Genomic DNA, 22,422 nt, shown 5'->3' on the forward strand with positions numbered 1-22,422 from the left:
CCAAGTGTACTCAAGCAGACGGCAACATTTTTTAAAATGTGTTGTAAACTCTCCAAGACTAAATTAGGATGCAAAACTGAACTGCAAATAATTAAGTTGGTGGAAGTGGTGCGATTTGTAATAATTTTGATAAGTGCGTAAGAATAATGTAATTTTCTAGAAAAAGATGTCTGTATAAAGCAACTAAGGAGTTCACAGCACATTTTTAGCTTCATAAAACTTGCCAATTAAAGAAATATTTCTGAATGGTTCATTCTCTATTTGTATTATTCTAAAGAAAAAACGTATTTTACAAATAACTTTAAATTAGTGTAACTCTAAAAATATAAGAATAGGAACTATGTTTATAAGACATTTTTTGCTCAAAATGTCTTCAGAGATAAGCTCCATAAAGGACGGTAAATCCTCGTGAATCACCCTGTATGTCTTATTCTCAATTGTTTCTGAAAAACAGATATTTGAAAATAATAAGGATGAGTCTCCTTTTCTTCCTCTGCATAACTGCTCACACTGATGCAGACGCAACCAAAACGACATTAGGTTGTACTAATGTCTTTGTCATGTTCGCCACTTGCATGTGCGCATATATTACTAGCATACTTGGAGGATGTTCCTTTGGAGGCTGGTATTTTCCACAAAATGGGGCCCCTGCACATTCCAGCTGGCTAATGAACCAGTACCGCAATGAAACCTATCCTGGGCATTGGATTGGTCGCAGTGGCGTCATTTCTTGGCCCCGAGGTTACCTGACCTTACATCATTAGATTATTGTTTGTAGGGTTGGCTAAAGAGAGAAGTGTACAAGTGCAAAGTGGAAACAAGGAAACAATTGCTTGCCCACATTATTTTTTAACATATTATGTAAAGATAAATGGACAATTAAACATAATATACAGGTAACAATCTCTCTACTGTTCCTGTTCCTCATGGTTTCGATTGATTTTCTCTAAAACTGTACAGATTAAGACATATATTTATATAATGTTTTTCCTTTAGAATCACCCATTCTATCACTCCTTAATGTATGATCCTTTCCTCCTGAATCACTCTATATTAAGGGCCACATACACGCACAGACTTACCTGAATATAAGTCTGTGCAAACCCAAATCCAGAGGCAAGTCTCCTCGTGTATGGGTGAAAAGTATCAAGATTTTTGGCCTTGCGACAAGCCTCCCGACTTCTAGGACTGCTTGAAATTTTCCGACTGTAGTGCTCTCCAAATTAAGCAGTACAAAAAGTAAACATAGAAACAAACGATACTGCAAGCATCTGGTCTAGATTTCATTGTTACATTTTGCAGTTCTCTGTAGTGAAATGGCAGCAAACTATGAAAGCCAAGATTCAAGGAACTATTATCATACATTTTTCTAGAATAATATATATAGAAATGTATAAATCATTTCAATGCTTATGGAAAATAAAAAAAAGTTGCATGTATGGGAAATTATCCAATTCAGATATACCTCCCGGAGATAAGTCTGTACAGACTTACCTTCAGATAAGTCTTTGCGTGTATGGGCCCCTTTAAGGATGTGATATTTATTTTTAAACTTTTTTTACACTCTTGAGCAGTTTGCCTCTAATGCTCTTTCCTCTTTACAGAGAGGAAGGAGTATACTTAGCCAGTTGCTATGTTTCTCTGATAGATGGCCAGCCTGTCATGGAAAATGAGAAGATAACAAAATGTTATGATAGACTGTAGGGTAGGAAAGGAAGCAGGTCGTAGCTCTTGAAAATCATCATCATCATCATCATCATCATCATCATCTATCATGCTCTAGTCCAGTTTGACCCAGGGCTTCAAGGTGGCAGCTAACAAAGAAAGTGAATGCTCATCCATTTAATTTAAAAAAATTATCATAAAAATTAAAAGGAATAATTTAGATAGAAGGGAATAGATCCCCATTTCTTTTCGTCTTATGGATATGAAGATGAATTAACTGGCATTGTATATTAATAAGCAACTGTGAAATTAAATCTTTCACAGCAATGAACAGCATGGCATTACAAGTGGAACACACACAGCTGTTTGAACATCAAACCATGAAAATAGTTGACTGACGCTAAGAAAGATTACATGTCAAAGTTATGCTAACATCCAGAAATGCACTAATAATTAATCTATATGCAACAGATAAAGCATGCATACAGTAATATATAATTACAATCCACAATTCACAACATCATTTCAACTGAACAAATGTCACTCTTATTCATGTATGTATTATATGAAATGCTGAAACAGTTTTTTTCCCTAGTATGCAGCACCTCAGTGTTACAGAATTTATTTTTCCAATTATAATTATTTAAATGATGTTTGTTGATAGTTTTCTTAACACTTTTTTCTGCAAGCAATTAAGATTTCATTTTTTTTTGCAAGCAATTAAGATTTCAAGTACTTTGACATATTTATGAATTTTAAGATAATTGAAATAAATTAGTAATGTACAAATCTTAGACTAGTGGACTATGTTTTTATAAATGTCTTCTTATATTCAGAAGTTTCATTTCCAAATTTTTCTTTCTGATTGTTCCAATCATGTTACTTTTTCTTAGAAGAACTTTATTTTAACTACTGTATACTATGTACACTGCAAACCTTGTTTTATATTCGCTTCTGGTATTTTATATCGTTATATATAAATTATGATGTACATTTCCTTTCTTTCGGGATTGTAGTCTAAATAACCTCTGCCTTCCCCAAAACATGCAATCATAAAACTAAGTAACATTTTATTTAGTCATGTTAAAAATATGTTCAATTCATGTTAAAAATTTAGCAATTAGATCTTGGCAAGCAAATATAATACAGCTGCAACAAAACAAAATCTAGCCTACTCTTAAAATACAATTAATTCCAAATGCTTGAGGCCAAATTGCACAGAAAAGACATGCAAGAACAAGAATGAACATGCATCTTTTATTTTTGTTTTCTTGCAAATAAATTTAATTAATCCAAGGTGGTTAATCTTTAATAAATTACAGTAATCCATACATGCCACAATATATTCAGCCATAATATATAGCATAATTTCATCCTATGACTTTTGAAATCATAAATGTAAGATATATACTTATAGGTAATATTCAAATTCTACGAAACTTTAAAGCATTAGTGATGTGACAAGGATTTACATAAAATTTATGAAGTGAAGGGTTCAACATCCTAGAAAGAAATATTATTACGAGGGGGATCCAGGAAATAACGACTGTTCGCGCATACCCGCCGCGCAGCTGACTCCCCTTCCTCGTTTGAAGGTCAACTGGCTTCCTTAACATGTGTTCTCATAATGTTGTGAGTACTGGTTGCAACAAGTCGCCATTGTGCATTTTGTGTTACTTCAAAATGAACGACGTGATTGATAATCCCACCGACTGTGAGGTGAGGAGTGTGATTCGATTTTTGAATGCCCGACATTTGAAAACTGCAGAAATTTACCGGCAATTGAAAGAAGTGTATGGTGATACTGTAATGAATGAAAGAAATGTGAGAAAATGGTGCGAAATGTTCAACAATGGGCGAACAAATGTCCACGATGAAACTCGACCCGGACGCCCATCACTCATCACAGAAGACCTGAAGACTAAGTGAACGACAGAATCTTGCAAGACAGGTGCACATCACTCGACGAATTGCATATTGCCTTTCCTGACATTTCTCGTTCTTTGCTTGGTGAAATTGTGTCGCAACATCTTGGCTACCACAAAATCTGTGCACGATGGGTTCCATGGCAACTGAGTGACCAACACAAAACTCAGAGAATGGCCTCAGCATTGACATTCTTGATGTGATATCACACAGATGGAGACGCCTTTCTTGATCAAATTGTGACTGGTGATGAGACCTGGGTGTCTCACAACACCCCAGAGACCAAGCGCCAATCACGTCAGTGGCATCATCCCTCATCACCCAAGAAACCGAGAAAATTCAAACAGACTCTCTCAACACAAAAAGTCATGGCTACTGTCTTTTGGGATCGCAAAGGTGTTCTTTTGCTGGATTTCATGCCAAAAGGCACTACGATCAATGCAAATCGTTATTGTGAGACTTTACGAAAACTACGGCGAGCCATCCAAAACAAGAGGCGAAGAATGCTTTCGAGAGGAGTTGTGCTTCTTCACGACAACGCCCGCCCGCACACTGCTGCTTCAACTCGAGAATTGCTGGATCAATTCGGTTGGGAAATCTTTGATCATCCGCCCTATAGTCCAGACCTTGCTCCTAGCGATTTTCACCTTTTCACTAAGCTGAAAGACTTTCTGGGTGGTAGGCGTTTTGGAAGTGACGAAGAGTTGAAGAAGACAGTGAACACCTGGCTTAATGAACTGGCGGCAGAGGAGTATAACACGGGAATTCTAAAGCTAGTGAACAGATATGACAAATGTTTAAATGTAGGTGGTGATTATGTAGAGAAGTAAAGGAAGCTTCAGTTATGTAACAGACTTTGTTTTTTCAAATAAATATATATTTTTTTAATTATTACAACAAAACGGTCGTTATTTCCTGGATCTCCCTCGTATAATATTTGTATCGTCACTAAGCCAATAATGAACTCAGCAAGAATATAATTACAAAGCATAGATAGATTTCACTGCTATTTTCAAGTGGAAATTCTAAAAACCACACAGAAGCATAAACAGCAAGTAGAGAGAGCAAAGCTTTGCACCGAATTACTGAAAAAAACGAGCTCTGACTTGCAATGGTTACAATGTGCACATTAATCATATAGGGTGATAGTACAAGTAGCTGAATTGTTGCCAGTGGTTGAACATTATCAGTTTATCTCCATTTGATAAGATTTGTGATAAATTCTGCTTTTTCTCCACAGAGCTATTTGTAATTCGATAATCTGAAGGTTAGTCAACCTGCTTCACTACTGTCAGAATAATTTGTCATTTGAGTATGTAATTGATGTTTTAAGAAGAACATGCAAACTTCTGAACAAGGGATTGAGATTAAGAAATAGGAAGAGACTTTCTTATTGTTATAATTTATTTATATTGAGTTAATAAACATTTCTGTCAACATTCTGACTCTTTGGATACCACAGAGATTAAAAGGTCGCATGCCATCCATGATAAACAAAATTCTTACTGTATCTTTTTAAAGATGTTCAATTATACACACACTCCAAGTATAAAAAATCATGCAAATTAACAATAATTGTTCATTTATTTGTGCTTTGAAGAGATGCTTATTTAAGTGAATTACAAATATTTTTAGGGAAAATGTGTTATTTGGAGCCAGTATAGTTGTATACTTATTTCGGTGTTCGACCATTAGTGTGTTCCAATTACTGGTATCCCTCCAAATCATATAACAGCCTAATTATAAAAGCAAGCTTATATGCCGCCATTTTTTTTCTTCCATAGATAAGATTAATTACACGCAAATCATGCCCCTGACATAGGAAGCACACTGTTCAATGAAACAAATGGTAAGGTTTCTATGACATGCAAATTGGGACCTCAAGCTGTTCTTTTTAAGGAAAAAGAACATTTATCAATGAATTTGCAATTCATATTAAAAATTTATCAGTGAGCTCGGTTCATGCTCATACAAAAAAAGTTCTGCTATGAAGCAAAAAGCATTGAGACTGCTCTCGACACTATATGGGAGGGTGGTAGAGGAACTTCCTTTACTGACAGTATTCTTGGAAGAAAGTAGTTATCAGCATTTACGAAATGGTATCTGAGCGTCAATCTGAAAGTATAAATCTGAAAATGGTGCTCATACCTGGGTTTTACTGGGGGGGGGGGGGGGATGATTTGAGAAACTGCAATAACCTTGAAAGTAAAAATGTTCTGAATATACAAAACTTGAAAATCCAATTTTTAATGTCGATTAAAGGGGTTTTCAGAAATATTAAAAACCGGACAAGTTCTTGAACCCATATCATTTGATAAACTATATAAAATAAAAATTGACAATTGAAAAGGAAACCATTCACTTTCGGTTAATTTTAAAACCACTGGAGAAACTGTTACTGCAATGGCAGTTCTTCCATTACAAAATAACAACAACGATGATGATAATAATAGTAATAATAATAAAGCATTGATCCAAACTTAGGTAGTGCCTGGTTCAGAAAGATTAGATGGCAGGTGCTATTTTGAATACATTGCCAATATTTTCTATCTTGACTGAAGGCTAGAATTTTCAATACATATTTCTAGTGGTTAGTACTCCAATTGATATACTATCTGCGATTTAGCCAAATTCTGTTTATATAGCCAGATTTTACAATTTTCACTTTTACCTAATGCTACCCACATTCTACAGCCTGTGAATGTGAGAATATTTCACTCACATAAATCTGGATGGAAAAATGTTGTATATCAATGGAAGAAAAGTAACAGTAAGGTAGTAAACAAAACTGTACTTGGAAAATCATTAATAGTAATAATCTGTGATTAAGCAACTCCAGATATAATAAAAAATGGATTTAGAAAATGTGATCTATCCATCTGGCCTTAATGCAATTGACTATGCTAGGTGTATTTCAAGTAAAGTCAGCAAATACTCACCAACGAAGATAACTGAGAAATTTATGAAACCAGCAGAGTTCAAGATACAATATCATTAACTTGTGCATGAATTATTGATGTAATCTTGTAGAGCACAACAGTTCAGAGAAGCTGAAAGAACTGTTCGGAGAAGACTAAAAGAAGCTAAGAACTGTCTGATGTATGGAAGAAAATAAGAAAAAATGCACTGGAATTTAAGGCAATGACAAAAGTGTTACACTTGAAGCTATTTTTACTGTAACAGAAAATGAGCATTCTACTGTACCACATGAGTTGAGTGACTATAGCAACCAATGAAGAACAGTTGCATGTTGACTATAAGCAAAGAGTCATGCTGAGCAATAACATTAACTGCTATCAAATGGACGTTTAATGAATAATGATCCGCAGTTCATTCTTATGAATAAGATAAGGATTAGCACTTCATTTGGCAATCATGTCACTTGGGCAAAAGATTTTCCATCTGCGAAAGGAGTAAGAAAACAGGAACATTTACCATATTCAACGACATCAAAGCAATGGTTAGACTAGGTTCAGCAGGAGGAGGAAATCAAGACGAGATAAAGAAAATACAAAGAAAAGAGGACTACAAGCGAAAAAAAAGAACAAAAAAATCCTGACAAAGCAGAACAGACAATTCTTGAAAAAGAAAATTAAATGGAGAAAGAAAAAAAACATGATGCTTCAAAGAAACAGACTGTGAAACCAGTGAGGAATGGTGGAAACTGGTAGTCTGGATAATTTGAACTTTCTTCAATTATCTGAAGGAAGAGGAGGGAGAATTAATGGAGATAGATGTGTGACGAAAAAGGGCTATTTTGTTCTAATAAATTTTTCAGGAAAAAAAAAAATCGTGCAGCTATATGTGCATCTTACAAAAAGTTTCCAAATGATGGAATACAAGTAATGGCTTTAAGAAACTGTAATGAAAGTTATATGCTGTTTAGAACAAATGACAATATCAATATTGTGTTCAGCTCACTAACAAACAGCATTTCTATCGGAGGCAAGAATATGAAGGTTGATTTTTTAAAGAGAACCTTAAGGTAACCACCTAACTTATGAAAATAAATTCCTGAATTGATGGCGAAGCATGGAAGATATACTCCAGCCATACCAGCATTATGCCAAACTTTTATTATCTTTATGACTATATAGTTACATTGGTATTTTCCTTACTTTTCTATCTGTTATATCTGAGTTATTAGGATGGTGAACTTAGTGTTCAATTTCAGAAATAGGTAGTTCAGATATTGGTGAAAAACTACTTCTTATGCTTTTTATAGAATATTTTGCTCTTTCAGATTTTTTAATGTTACTTTGAAATAACCATTCAATTATATTAAAAGTGAAAAATTTCGTAAATGTCAACCACTGGTACATCACCCTATCCAAATCCTTATTATCCAACTTGTTTTACACTATGAAGTACTGGGAGTAATATTTTCACCTTTGCTATAAAAAAAAATAAAAATTTTTAAAGTGCTTCAATGTATATGGCACCAGGGAGGGAGGGGGAGAGGGGGGGAGAGAGTGGGAGAGAGAGAGAGAGAGAGAGAGAGAGAGAGAGAGAGAGTTTGTGTGTGTGTGTGTGTAAAGAATGATTATTATTCTTACAGAGTTTATGGTGATAATTTGTTCAGAAGTTATGGCTTACGAATACATATCAGACCTCATAATATGAATAATAGGGAACATGTGCCATTTTTATATTTTTACAACTTTTGAGTATATCCTGTGTGTCTTAATTAGGGGTGAAGATTACACGATTTAATCAAAATACCTCTGATTGTGAATGACTGTAAATAATTTTATTTCTTTTAGGCTCTAGTTGGTTACTGTTTAACTCAAGATGATTACATTAAAACATCGATTATATATTTCACATTTATGCATTTTTCACACTTATTCATTTTTCTGAGGTCCTGGCAAAATTCTTATACTTTTCATGTCACTTTATTTTGAATATACGTTTTCTGTTTATCTGTATTTTGCCCTTATACGATTGTAATTTAGACCTCAGGAGATACAGAACATAATTTACTGTACTTTTTCGAATATACCGTGCACCTTTTTCCGAAATATACAAGTAAAAAAATATAGGTGCACGAGTTATTCGAAATGAAATATGCAACATTGCCTACAACTCCTAGGGCGGTAACACATCCCATTATCTTCCTGCGAGGGTATTTCAATTGTTAACATTGTTAAATGGTGTTTCGATTAGGAGTACATTTGTCAGAATCAAATTCAAGTATGATAAGTGTATAATTTGTGCATCTTATATTTTCAATTCTGAAAATGAATACCACTAAAGGTATGAGATTGCAATCCTTCACCTGCAGCGGAAAAATTATCAAAGATGTGAAGGAACACGGAAATCGTGATGAGTGCTATTAATATTGCAGGACGTTGTGTAAACGGTCAATTAAACAAGACAAATGACATGTTTGCAGTGCATGCACATAGGATGAATTTGAAATGTTCCTGTTCCAGATAAAATGTATTTATTTATTTATTGTTAACTGAACTGAATTTGTATTTAATTGTTTTTAATCTGTCGTGAGTACATTGTTGAAAGCTTTATTTTTGTAATTTGTGTTTGTTTTATTTTTATTTATTTATTTACTGTTTATTATTATTATTATTATTATTATTATTATTATTATTATCATCATCATCATCATCATTTCACTGAAAGATGGGAAGCAAGTCGTACACTTGGGAATAAAAAAAAAAAGAGATTACTTGAAGGAAAAACACAATGACGTAGAAACAAGTAATAAGAGTAAAAACATTACTTACTTACTGGCTTTTAAGGAACCCAGAGGTTCATTGCCGCCCTCACATAAATCCGCCATTGGTCCCTATCCTGAGCAAGATTAATCCATTCTCTATCATCATATCCCACCTCCCTCAAATCCATTTTAATATTATCTTCCTATCTACGTCTCGGCCTCCCTAAAGGTCTTTTTCTACGGCCTCCCAACTAACACTCTATATGCATTTCTGGATTCGCCCATACGTGCTACATGCCCTGCCCATCTCAAACGTCTGGATTTAATGTTCCTAATTATGTCAGGTGAAGAATACAATGCGTGCAGTTCTGCATTGTGTAACTTTCTCCATTCTACTGTAACTTCATCCCTCCTAGCCCCAAATATTTTCCTAAGCACCTTATTTCTCAAACACCCTTAACCTATGTTCCTCTCTCAAAGTCAGAGTCCAAGTTTCACAACCATAAAGAACAACCGGTAATATAACTGTTTTATAAATTCTAACTTTCACATTTTTTGACAGCAGACTGGATGATAAAAGCTTCTCAATCGAATAATAACAGGCATTTCTCATATTTATTCTGTGTTTAATTTTCTCCCGAGTATCATTTATATTTGTTACTGTTGCTCCAAGATATTTGAACTTCACCTCTCCAAAAGATAAATTTCCAATTTTTATATTTCCGTTTCGTACAATATTCTCGTCACGAGACATAATCATATACTTTGTCTTTTCGGGATTTACTTCCAAACCTATCTCTTTCCTTGCTTCCAGTAAAAAACATTAGCAGAGATTTATATAGGGCATAAAGGAATTTAAGAATGGATATCAGGCAAGAGTAAATCTGGTCAAGGATGAGAATGGTGACTTGCTTGCAGATTCTCATTCAATCCTGAACAGATGGAAAAACTATTTTGGGCAACTACTAAATGTACGTAGGTCAAATAGAAATGATCGGGATGAAATTCAAATACAAACTGCTGAGCCATTTATACCTGAGCCCACAATTTCTGAAGTCGAAATTGCAATAGAAAAGCTAAAAAATTACAATCAAATTCCAGCAGAATTAATACAAGAGGGTGGAAACGCATTATCTAGTGAAATTTATAAGCTTACAATTTGGGAAAAGGAAATTGTATCAGAACAGTGGAAAGAGTCCATAATTGTACCTATCTTTAAAAAGGGGGACAAGACTAATTGTAGTAACTTTCGAAGAATACCACTTTTGTTGACATCATTAAAAATTTTGTCCAATATTCTTCTGAGAAGAATAGCTCCATATGTAGATAAAATTATTGGGGATCATCAGTGTGGTTTTAGGAGTAATATATCGACTATTGATCAGATTTTTTGTATTCAGCAGATATTGGAGAAAAAATAGGAGTATAAGGGTAAAGTGCATCAATTATTCATAGATTTCAAAAAGGCATATGACTCGGTTAAGAGAGAAGTTTTATATAATGTTGTTATTGAATTTGGTATTCCCAAGAAACTAGTTCGATTAATTAAAATGTGTCTCAGTGAAATGTACAGCAGAGTCCGTATAGACCAGTTCTGTCTGATGCTTTTCCAATTCACTGTGTGCTAAAGCAAGGAGATGCACTATCATCTTTACTTTTTAACTTCGCTTTAGAATATGCCAGTAGAAAAGTCCAAGATAACAGAGAGGGTTTGGAAATGAACAGGTTACCATCAGCTTCTTGTTTATGCGGATGATGTGATTATGTTAGGAGAAAATCCACAAACGATTAGGGAAAATATGGGAATTTTAAACTTTACTTGAAGCAAGTAAAGAGATAGGTTTGGTAGTAAATCCCGAAAAGATATAGTATATGATTATGTCTCGTGACCAGAATATTGTACGAAATAGAAATATAAAAATTGGAAATTTATCCTTTGAAGAGGTGGAAAAATTCAAATATCTTGGAGCAAAGTAACAACTATAAATGATACTCGGGAGGAAATTAAACACAGAATAAATATGGAAAATGCGTGTTATTATTTGGTTGAGAAGCTTTTATCATCCAGTCTATTCTCAAAAAAGCTGAAAGTTAGAATTTATAAAGCAATTATATTACCAGTTCTGTGAAACTTGACTCTCACTCTGAGAGGAAAACAGAGGTTAGGGGTGTTTGAGAATAAGGTGCTTAGGAAAATATGTGGGGCTAAGAGGGATGAAGTTGCAGGAGAATGAAGTTACATAACGCAGAACTGCATGCATTTTATTCTTCACCTGACATAATTAGGAACATTAAATCCAGACGTTTGAGGTGGACAGGGCATGTAGCATGTATGGGCGAACCCAGAAATGCATATAGAGTGTTAGTTGGGAGATCGGAGGGAATAAGACCTTTGGGGAGGCCGAGACATACGAGGCGTGTTCTTAGAGTAAGTTCCGTTTTCAATTATAGCCGTCATATCGCTGCAATCGTTATTTGCGCATGCGTGTTTTCTTCTTCAGTCCTCAGGCAAGCTGTGCATGCAGTTTCAGAGCTTCAGTCCGTGTGTGTGGTTAGTTGTGATCAGTTGAAATGTGTAAAGTGATAGAGCACCCCGCCAACTGTGAGATGCGGTCTGTTATCCGTTTCTTGAATGCGAGGAAATCAAACCAGCTGACATTCATCGTCAACTTTGTGAGGTGTATGTGATGATGCCATTAGTGATGGAATGGTCAGGAGATGGGTTAGGAAGTTCAACGAGGGCCACGTCTCTGTGCATGACGAGCAGCGTACCGGCCGGCCATCTTTGATCAATGACGATTTGGTGCGTGCTGTCGATGAAAAAATTCATGAAGACAGGAGGTTCACAATTTCTTCGCTTTCCTTGAATTTTCCATAAATGTCGCAGAGTGTTCTCTACAAAATTGTGACAGATCAATTACGATATCGAAAATTGTGCTCACGATGGGTACCCAAGATGCTCACCGAGGAACACAAAACCAAACGAGCTTCCAGTGCATTGAGCTTTCTCACACGTTACAGTGAGCAAGGTGATGAGTTTCTTGATCATATCGTGACAGGTGACGAGACTTGGGTGTCTCACATGACACCTGAATCGAAGCAGCAGTTCATGGAATGGAGGCACACTGCATCACCAAGGAAAAAGAAATTCAAACAAACCATGTCAACACACAAGATCATGTGCACTGTTTTTTGGGACAGAAAAGAAGTCCTACTCATCGAATTCTTGCCTTGGGGTGAAACCATTAATAGAGAAACCTATTGTCAGACCTTGAAGAAGCTCCATCGCACAATTCAGAACAAGAGACATGGGATGCTGACCGATGGAGTTATGTTGCTTCATGACAATGCTCAGCCACACACAGCTCATGAGACACTCAAAATCTCATCTCGAAATTTGCCTGGGAACAAACTGACCATCCCCTCTAGAGCCCGGATTTGGCTCCGAGTGACTTTCTCTCTTCCTGCACCTCAAGAAGTTCCTCGGTGGACGTTTTGATGGCGACGATGAAGTGAAAACAGCAGTGCGGGAGTGGTTCGCATCGCAGGCGGGTGAATTCTACAATGAGGGGAAAGAAAGAGTTGTGCCACGACTCGATAAATGTCGATAAATGCTTCAATAATGGTGGAGATTAAGTTGAAAAGTAATTGAAGTGTGGGGAATACAATGCAACAAAAATGATTTGTAAATATCTTCCCATTTACTTACTACACCCTTTTGGAACTTAGTTTAAGAACACGCCTCGTAGATGGGAGGATAATATTAAAATGGATTTGAGAGAGGTGGGATATGATGGTAGAGACTGGATTAATCTTGTTCAGGATAGGGACTGATGGTGGACTTATGTGAGGACACTAATGAACCTCCGGGTTCTTCAAAAGCCATAAGTAAGTATTATTATGGTTTTTTATTTGTTGGCCTTTCAAAAGTGAGATGTGCAACTTATTCGAGAAAATATGGTATATGTTCTAAATCGATTTTGCTGGAAATTAAGTTTACAGTGAAAATGTAAGAATGCGAAAAAACAGTACATATTCATTGTAAAGATGTGGCTCACTCCAAAATTGGTAGAAATTCGAAACTGCCCATGCTTGCCTATGCCCTTTACTGATGTTGTTACTGCTTTTAAAACAGTGAAATGTTTTACAACACATCATGATGTAACTGAACAAATTATGGAACAGATATCACAATTTGAGGGCATGGTTTATTCATTAGGAGCAAGCAGTCCAAAATAACTTACTTTTTTTTTTTTTTTTGTAAAATAATCATATGTTATTAAATGAAGATCATACAGTAAGAACAAGGTAAGTCAACTTCGTAAAATTTTCTGGATTGGAGCTGAAATATATCAGCCAGCTTTGGCTCTAATCAGCTGGTTAGATTTCCTACAAATAATATTTTTTCTTTAAGAATATGTATTCTAAAGACTCTCCATCAATCCTAAACAGATGGAAAAACTATTTTGCGCAACTACTAAATGTACATAGGCCAAGTAGAAATGATCGGGACGAAATTGAAATACAAACTGCTGAGCCATTTATACCCGAACCCACACTTTCAGAAGTCCAAATTGTGATAGAAAATCTGAAAAAGTACAAGTCTCCAGGTATCGATCAAATTCCAGCAGAATTAATACAAGAGGGTGTAAGTGCATTATATAGCGAAATTTATAAACTTGTACTTGCAATTTGGGGAAAGGAAATTGTACCAGAACAATGGAAGGAGTCCATAATTGTACCTATTTTTAAAAAGGGGGACAAAACCAACTGTGGTAACTTTCGAGGAATATTACTTTTGTTGACGTCGTACAAAATTTTGCCCAATATTCTTTTGAGAAGATTAACTCCGTACATAGATGAAATTATGGGGCTCATCAGTGCGGTTTTCGGCGTAATAGATCGACTATTGATCAGATTTTTTGTATTTGACAGATAATGGAGAAAAAATGGGAGTATAAGGGTACAGTATATCAGTTATTCATAGATTTCAAAAAGGCATATGACTCGGTTAAGAGGGAAGTATTATATGATATTCTTATTGAATTTGGTTTAATATTATGAGACTTGAATGTAATATAGAGTTCATGGCATTTTCGGGAGAGAACCCAATTCCAAGTAAGATCATGATAAATAATACTTTAATTGAACGTGTTAATTCATTTAACTATTTAGGTTATAACCTCTCTTACATCACTGATGAAGATATGTCAAACAAAATATCTAAATTTATAAAAATCACTGGCGTCATTAACGCTGGCTTCAAATCCTCCCATGTTCAGAAACATACAAGGCTAAAGGTATATAAAACACTAGCTCGACCGGTCCTCACTTATGGTGGCGAGGCATGGACAATCAGAAAAGCTGATGAGCAAAGGCTGACGACAGCGGAAATGAGGTTCATGAGACGAACAGCGGGATGCTCTTTGCTGGAACACCATAAAAATGTGGACATATTGCAGGAACTCAAAATGAATCCTATAGTTAATTTTGTTCAACAATATCGACTTCAGTGGAAAAAAACATGTCGAAAGGATGGATCGCACTAGATGGCCTAAACAGATTCTTACTTATGCACCAAGAGGAAAGAGGAAATTGGGAAGACCACGAAAGCGCTGGCATGAGACCATAACAGATCCTGTAGGGTTTAATATGTGAGGGATATGATGATGATGATGATGATTGAATTTGGTATTCCCAAGAAATTAGTTCGATTAATTAAAATGTGTCTCAGTGAAACATACAGCAGAGTCCGTATAGGTCAGTTTCTATCTGATGCTTTTCCAATTCACTGCGGGCTAAAGCAGGGAGATGCACTATCACCTTTACTTTTTAACTTCGCTTTAGAATATGCCATTAGGAAAGTTCAGGATAACAGGCAGGGTTTGGTATTGAATGGGTTACATCAGCTTGTTGTCTATGCGGATGACGTGAATATGTTAGGAGAAAATCCACAAACGATTAGGGAAAACACGGAAATTTTACTTGGAGCAAGTAAAGCGATCGGTTTGGAAGTAAATCCCGAAAAGACAAAGTATATGATTATGTCTCGTGACCAGAATATTGTACGAAATGGAAATATAAAAATTGGAGATTTATCCTTCGAAGAGGTGGAAAAATTCAAATATCTTGGAGCAACAGTAACAAATATAAATGACACTCGGGAGGAGATTAAACGCAGAATAAATATGGGAAATGCGTGTTATTATTCGGTTGAGAAGCTCTTATCATCCAGTGTGCTGTCAAAAAATCTGAAAGTTAGAATTTATAAAACAGTTATATTACCAGTTCTTCTGTATGGTTGTGAAACTTGGACTCTCACTCTGAGAGAGGAACATAGGTTAAGGGTGTTTGAGAATAAGGTGCTTAGGAAAATATTTGGGGCTAAGCGGGATGAAGTTACAGGAGAATGGAGAAAGTTACACAACGCAGAACTGCACGCATTGTATTCTTCACCTGACATAATTAGGAACATTAAATCCAGACGTTTGAGATGGGCAGGGCATGTAGCACGTATGGGCGAATCCAGAAATGCATATAGAGTGTTAGTTGGGAGACCGGAGGGAAAAAGACCTTTAGGGAGGCCGAGACGTAGATGGGAGGATAATATTAAAATGGACTTGAGGGAGGTGGGGTATGATAATAGAGACTGGATTAATCTTGCACAGGATAGGGACCAATGGCGGGCTTATGTGAGGGCGGCAATGAGCCTCCGGGTTCCTTAAAAGCCATTTGTAAGTAAGTAAGTATGTATTCTAAATTTGAGTACTGTACCTACTGTATTATAGACTCAAAAAGGGCTTGCCTATGGAGTTCTAAATTTCCCTTATGAAAATTTTACTAACTTGACTTACAGTAATTCATTCTTCCCATATAGACTTAAAATGCTAATTCAGATGTTATTAAACGTCATTTCAGTTATATGTTTTTCTCGTATGCTTTTTTTTCTTCAGATCATATAAAAATGTATAAATGAGGTTTTACTGTGTTTGATGGTTCATTATTCTTGTATCCAAGATAAAAAGCAATGGTTGAAGAATGAGTCAGAGTGCACAACCCAATAACTTGCCATAGGAGGTCTGCATTGGATGGATATAGTCAGGTGAGGAGATGGCCCAGCTGTGTCAGGAGTCTACTAAACAGTGTCTGTACCCGATCAGTATGCACCTGCTTGAATCAGTCTGAATTCTATCCGACACCTGACTTTAAATCCATCTTCAGCAGTGACAGTGCGCGACTGCTGAAAAATGATTACACTTTGCTGCATTACGATTGCATTAATTTCACAATCTTTTCTCCAAATATTTTTAATGTTTTATTAACAATTCCTCAAAAGAAAAATATTACATGTGATATAATTCTAATACAGCAATGCAAAATAACTCTCTGTATTTTGTGAGCAATCAATCTGGGCACCAACTTCATCCCAGTTTATGGTAGTATTTGAGACTATTTTCCAGTCTTCCTGAGAAGAAATTTCAAATAGCGATCACTTTAAACTACAAATTTTTCCCACCTTGAACTTTTAACACAGTACATGCTTATCCCGGGACGAGTTTTCTTTTGTCCACTAAACATAAAACTGATCTCAAAATTTGCTTTTTTAATCGTAAACTGGGGTTGGAAATGCCAATTAATTCTCCAGTTTTAAGTCTTTCTTGAAGTTCTAAAGGTGGAATCCCAAGAGTTGCTAGACATGGTCATAATATTGTCGGAAAATAACTGCCTAATTCTAAACAAGTGGAATCACAGTGGAGTCTTGCACTTAAGCCCGATAGACCCCACAGGTTCCTTCTGATCCAGTATCCTATAGCAACATGAACAATACATATCAAAGTGTGTGTGTGTGTGTGTGTGTGTGTGTGTGTGTGTGTGTGTACTTTCATGCTGTTTGCATCATTCCTTTGCTAGCACACAAAGTCAGATCTGACTAAATCTGACCGATGCAGACTTTTGCTTGTCGTATGTCAATTTATCTATGACAGCTTTCTTTATAAAAGAAAATTATTTTTGTTTGTCGGTTGAAATTTGTAGCACCAAAGTCACAAGGTAAGCACTGACATTAGCTATTCTTTGAAGATGATTAATTCTGGCTATTGCTGTAATGAAAAACTATTACAGAACTTACTTTTCTTTAATTCTGTAAACACTACTAGCCGAAAAAATTAATTCTGTAGGATATATCTAAGTAATTATGAAGGTGGCAAGTGCATTGTGAATTACAAAAACAAAAGTTCTAGGCACATGATTAGGCAGACGTGTTTTTGCACAATTCACACAATGCAACAGAACTAAATATTGTAATAATTTTCATCTATGACAACTGACGAAAACGTAACTTAACTGGCAGGAACATAAATACGAAATGCAAAGAGGTTTTACTCAACACAAATCAAATAAATAGCTGGGATAATTTATACATGTCAATGGAATATCATTTAAATATTTGTATTTTAATTACAAAAGATTATTTTTATCAAGTTTTAGAGTGTATAGTAGGAGTTCATACCATTATTCCCAATAAAATAATTCATATTTAATGGAAAATAAAAAACATGCATGTTCCCCATTATTACATTTCATATTATTTCTGAAGACACCATGTATAAATTTAGACATGCTCCTCAAGTTGGATAACAGAGATTTAACACAAAGTTTGTATAAATCCATAATTTGCCTCCACCACCAAAATGTAAGAATAAAAAATAACACTACCGCATTGGGAATCGGCATCGCCTGTTGAGAATAAAAAGAAAAAGAATTAAACTGCTGAAAAATATCTCTCATTCCAGACCATTTCTTAGATTAAACAAGATTTTTTTTTTTTTTTTTTTTTTTGCAAGATACGTTTTGTTATAAGTTAAGAAAATGAATGTCATTAAGGATCTAACAATGTTAAGCAGGTAGAAGAATTTGTTTATATCTAAAAAATGTTCTGCATAAAAATAAAAAAAATTAAAGCACTGCTAATATATATGGTATGTATTATCTTTTCATGAAGGTACATTCTCTCCACAAAATGTGAAGAATTTACTATGACATTCTAATTACAGAAAAATCATGAAACAATCTATTAACTCTGAAAGTTCTTAAAATTATTCTTCTCATGAGCATGTAAGTAAGTTTGAACAAACATATTGTGTCTTTTACTGTTGAAAATATTAACGAATTTCAAGTATATTATTCAATTTCACAAGTTGAGATTTAAAAGATGATTCAATTGTGCATATTGTAGTCGAGAGCATGCACACGTTACCAGAACCTGAAGTTCAACTCAAAATGTCCATTGAGTGAAGTCCTGTAGGCCTACTTCAATTCAGAAATAAAGATACTGCTTTAAAATAATATGCAACACTATTCCTACTTTGTAGAAATATGTCACAGATTTTTTTCCTTAATATTTGACTCAATAAAGCACAAAATAAAAAAACTGTCATTCACTAAAACAGTGGCAAATGGCATAAATTTCCATACTTTCAGCATATGAGTTATTTTACTCTATTAGAAATCATAGTATCATTAAATTCCTTCATTCTATTTCTTTGAAATTAATTTCTAATAAAACTTCAATTCAACATGATCAACAGTATAAGTGTAATCTTCAATTTAAGAAAAATTCATATACGAGAACATTCTGAGACCGAACTCACAAGCAAACATTCTCATGGGGACAGATAAAAAAGTGATTTTTTTTTCCTTCCACCATGTTAACAATGTCAAAACAAGTGCTTATACAAATTTTGGCCACTAAAGCGCAATTACAAGAGCCATAAAAAAAATAAGTTTCTCTAGGGACGTTTACAGAAAGAAAACACAATTTCGTTGAAATATTTATTGGAACAGATACAATTGAATACCCCCTCTCTGGAATAAGGGTATATGGTACATTGTTTTCCTACGTACTTATTCTGGGGGGGGGGGAAGATTCAATTGTTGAGCTATTTTTCAACATATTCCCCAATGAAATTGAGTCATCTGTCATACCGTGAGATCAACTTTTGTATCCCTGTGTCATAGGAGTCTGCTGCCTACGATCGGAACCAGTGTATGACAGCTGTCTGCACCTTGTGTCGATCCCATGGTATTACAAATGTCTCAACTCCAATGGGGAATATGTTGAAAAATAGCTCAACAGTTGTATCTGTTACAATAAAATTTTCCGATGAAATTGTGTTTTCTTGCTGGTAAATGACCCCAGGGAAACTTATTTTTTTACGACCCTTGTAATTGCTTGAGTGGCCAAAATTTGTACAACCACTTGTTTTGACATTATTAACATGGTGGAAGAAAAAAAATAAGTTTTTTGTCTGTCCCCATAAGAATGTTTGCTTGTCAGAAAATTTTTAATATGCAACACATTCAACAATTAAAAATATCATCCAAAACACGTGCTGCTATCCTAACCAGCCTTAATTTGACCAGGCAAAGCACAGGAAATTATATCACTGGACTTGCACAGGTGCAGTAAACTACAACCAAATTGACATCACAAAATTCATGCCTGCTTAATTAATAACTTAAACAAATGCAACAATTACGGCAATACCAAGTAACTGTGAAAAACAAACAAATATAATACTCACCCCTCCATAAGCATACATATTGTTGTGAGTCTGGGAAGGGTTGACTTTTGATAGTAGAAATCGAGCCTGTAAAATTACAGCTCAATTAGAACATATTCTGCACAACAATTATAATATTACTGAAAAGGTTAGCAAATTCAGATAGTATATTAAGTATATATGGATACCATCCCATTGTGGAATCCTGGGAAACGAGAATATGGATGCTTTAGCAAAGAAGGGCAGCACTGCTACTTACAGACCTGTTACTAAATCTACGTATTACTCTGTGAAAAGATTTATTAAATCTACATACTTAGACTTCAACAAACAAAATTTGATAACACAATCTCAAGGGAAAAAATGGAACTCTCTGCATCATAATCCACAGTTAATTCCCGATTTACCACGAAAATCGTCTGTAGCTGCATTTAGATTGGCAACAGGCCATGATTGTTTGGCCAAACACCTGCATAGAATTGGAATATATCAGTCCCCTAACTGCCCATTGTGCAACTCAAACCAAGAAATGGATTCGGAACACCTCAAAATCTGTGCTTCAGTGGCTGACCACGATAATATCTTTGAAAAATATTGGAGTGCAAGAGGTCAAATGACTTCATTGTCAAACGCCTGGCATTAGAAAACAACAACAATATTAAGTATATGGTAATGTAGAAGGACTGAGTGAGCTTATAAGGCACTCTAACAGCATGTAGATCATTGCTTATACTATAGATCTAGGGGAATAGGTTCAACCCTTTGCTGACTCAGGTTTATCAGCTGCCTATCCTTATGTTTTTCAAATGCCCGGTCTTCAAAACTCAACTATTCAGAGTTCTACACTTTTATTTTATAAGAGCAGCACAATGACACAAATTATGCATAATTTTCTCCTTTACACTCCCATAAAGTCAATATCTTTTCTTTTTTGAGAGTTCCATACCACCACATTATCTATAAACAAAGTCCCACTTTGCATAGCTTGTACAGATCGAGAGGTGAGACCTGAGATTTGAGCTACACGAGAGGGGCAAAGTTTGTTTCAGTTTGATTTTACTGAAATAAAAATTCAATTGAGACTAAAATCTCATTCCCCCCCCCCCCAATATCCACTGGTATATAGTCCCTGCGTGTGATAATTTCACAGAACACGTCTTGTTTCGTCTACTATAGTATATTGCCTGGCAGATATACCAAATGCATCAAGTGTTATGTGTAAGAACATACCAGCTGATTTTTTGTTTTGTTTTCGCTGTAGTCTTGTGTTCTGAAATGCGACAAAAAACTTTGTGCTATGTTAGTGCAACACTCTTTTGGAATTAGTATAAAATGAAGGCATCCATCAAGAAGTTAATTACAAAATGACATAAAAATTCAACTTTAGTTGTTTATGCTATCAGCTGTTCATAATATATAAAACGGGTGTGCCAAACTGACTGCATTAAAATAGAGACTTAGAGATATAATGCACGAATGAGAACACGATTAATATTCTGAAAATATTCACACTAAATGCAAATTATTAACATTTTCGATACTCAAGGGCATACAGTAGTAAAAAAATCCTATCTTGATAAGTTATTAAAAATACTTTGTTCCAGTAGCAGACAGCGAAATGGCTGGTATACCTGCATAATGTACATAGAATTTTTTTATTCGAAATTGAAAGTTATTTTGGAGTTGAAGTCTTTTCACCAATCTCTATGTAAGAAATTAAATTAGTTATGGACATAAAAATTGCTGTAGGAGATAAATCTGAGTCTCAGCTGTACGATTTGCTATATACCGTACTTCATCATGTAATACTGTCGCCATCACATAATGGTTGCATCCTTTTTTATAACAAATTGATCAGGACTTTAAAATTTCACCACATAATCACAGCATGGATATTTCTGTTTATCACGATCAAAAATATTTAAAAAAACATGCTGCACTGCAACACAAAGTACCATTATGCTCAAGGTCGAATGTGCGAGAAACAGTAGTGACAAAATGAATGGAGTGGAGTGCGAGATGTTAGCACCAAGCCAATAGCCATAAATGACTACTGTTGGTTGTGAATGGTTGTTGTTTCTGAGTGTTCAAATAACGTAAACTGCAGTAATACCGAACAAATGAGGGTAACCACATAAACACAGCTGGTTTCTTATTTATATTGGAATTGCCCAATGTTCTGTGTAACACAGAGAAGAGGGTTTGTTCTGTTTAGAAGCTGGCACTAGTAGGCAATAGTTGTGTTCCTCCAAGTCAACATATCAGCAGAGAGAACAGTCTACTCATTCTGGTAATGAAAATCACCTAAACAGGAGATAAGATATTTTTGTCTGAATTTAAAGTTAATTTAACACATTCACACAGTTACATTGTTTTTTCTATATTATTGTATATATTTAAAGCAGTTTTGTTTTAATTTCACTCACAGGATTTAATACCGAACTATGCCAGAAAATAAGAAGACGAAAAGAGGTTCTGTGAAGAGGAAAAGATATGAAACAGAAGCCATGGAAAAGGCAGTTTCAGATGTTAAAAGACTTAAACCAACGTACACACAAGCTACAGAAAAGTATGGTATGCTGAAATCTACAT

At 35.1% G+C, this 22,422-nt stretch overlaps 1 protein-coding gene across 7 annotated transcripts in view; it reads right to left on the reverse strand.

Moving 5' to 3' along the window:
* Sec23 (transport protein Sec23) overlaps positions 1-22,422 on the reverse strand; it is a 104,750-nt gene that overhangs the window by 2,181 nt on the left and 80,147 nt on the right. For 5 of the 7 annotated variants that reach the window (XM_069816653.1, XM_069816656.1, XM_069816652.1 and 2 more), the window contains 2 exons: positions 19,852-19,917; positions 17,984-18,004 (listed from right to left, as the gene is read on the reverse strand). In XM_069816653.1, coding sequence (XP_069672754.1) covers positions 17,984-18,004; positions 19,852-19,917 — 87 coding nt within the window. The remainder of the gene's footprint in view (positions 1-17,983; positions 18,005-19,851; positions 19,918-22,422) is intronic. The other 2 variants (XM_069816657.1, XM_069816654.1) reach the window with 1 other exon arrangement.

Source organism: Periplaneta americana, chromosome 17 (genome assembly GCF_040183065.1).
Source record: "Periplaneta americana isolate PAMFEO1 chromosome 17, P.americana_PAMFEO1_priV1, whole genome shotgun sequence".
NCBI classification, from domain to species: Eukaryota; Metazoa; Arthropoda; class Insecta; order Blattodea; family Blattidae; genus Periplaneta; species Periplaneta americana.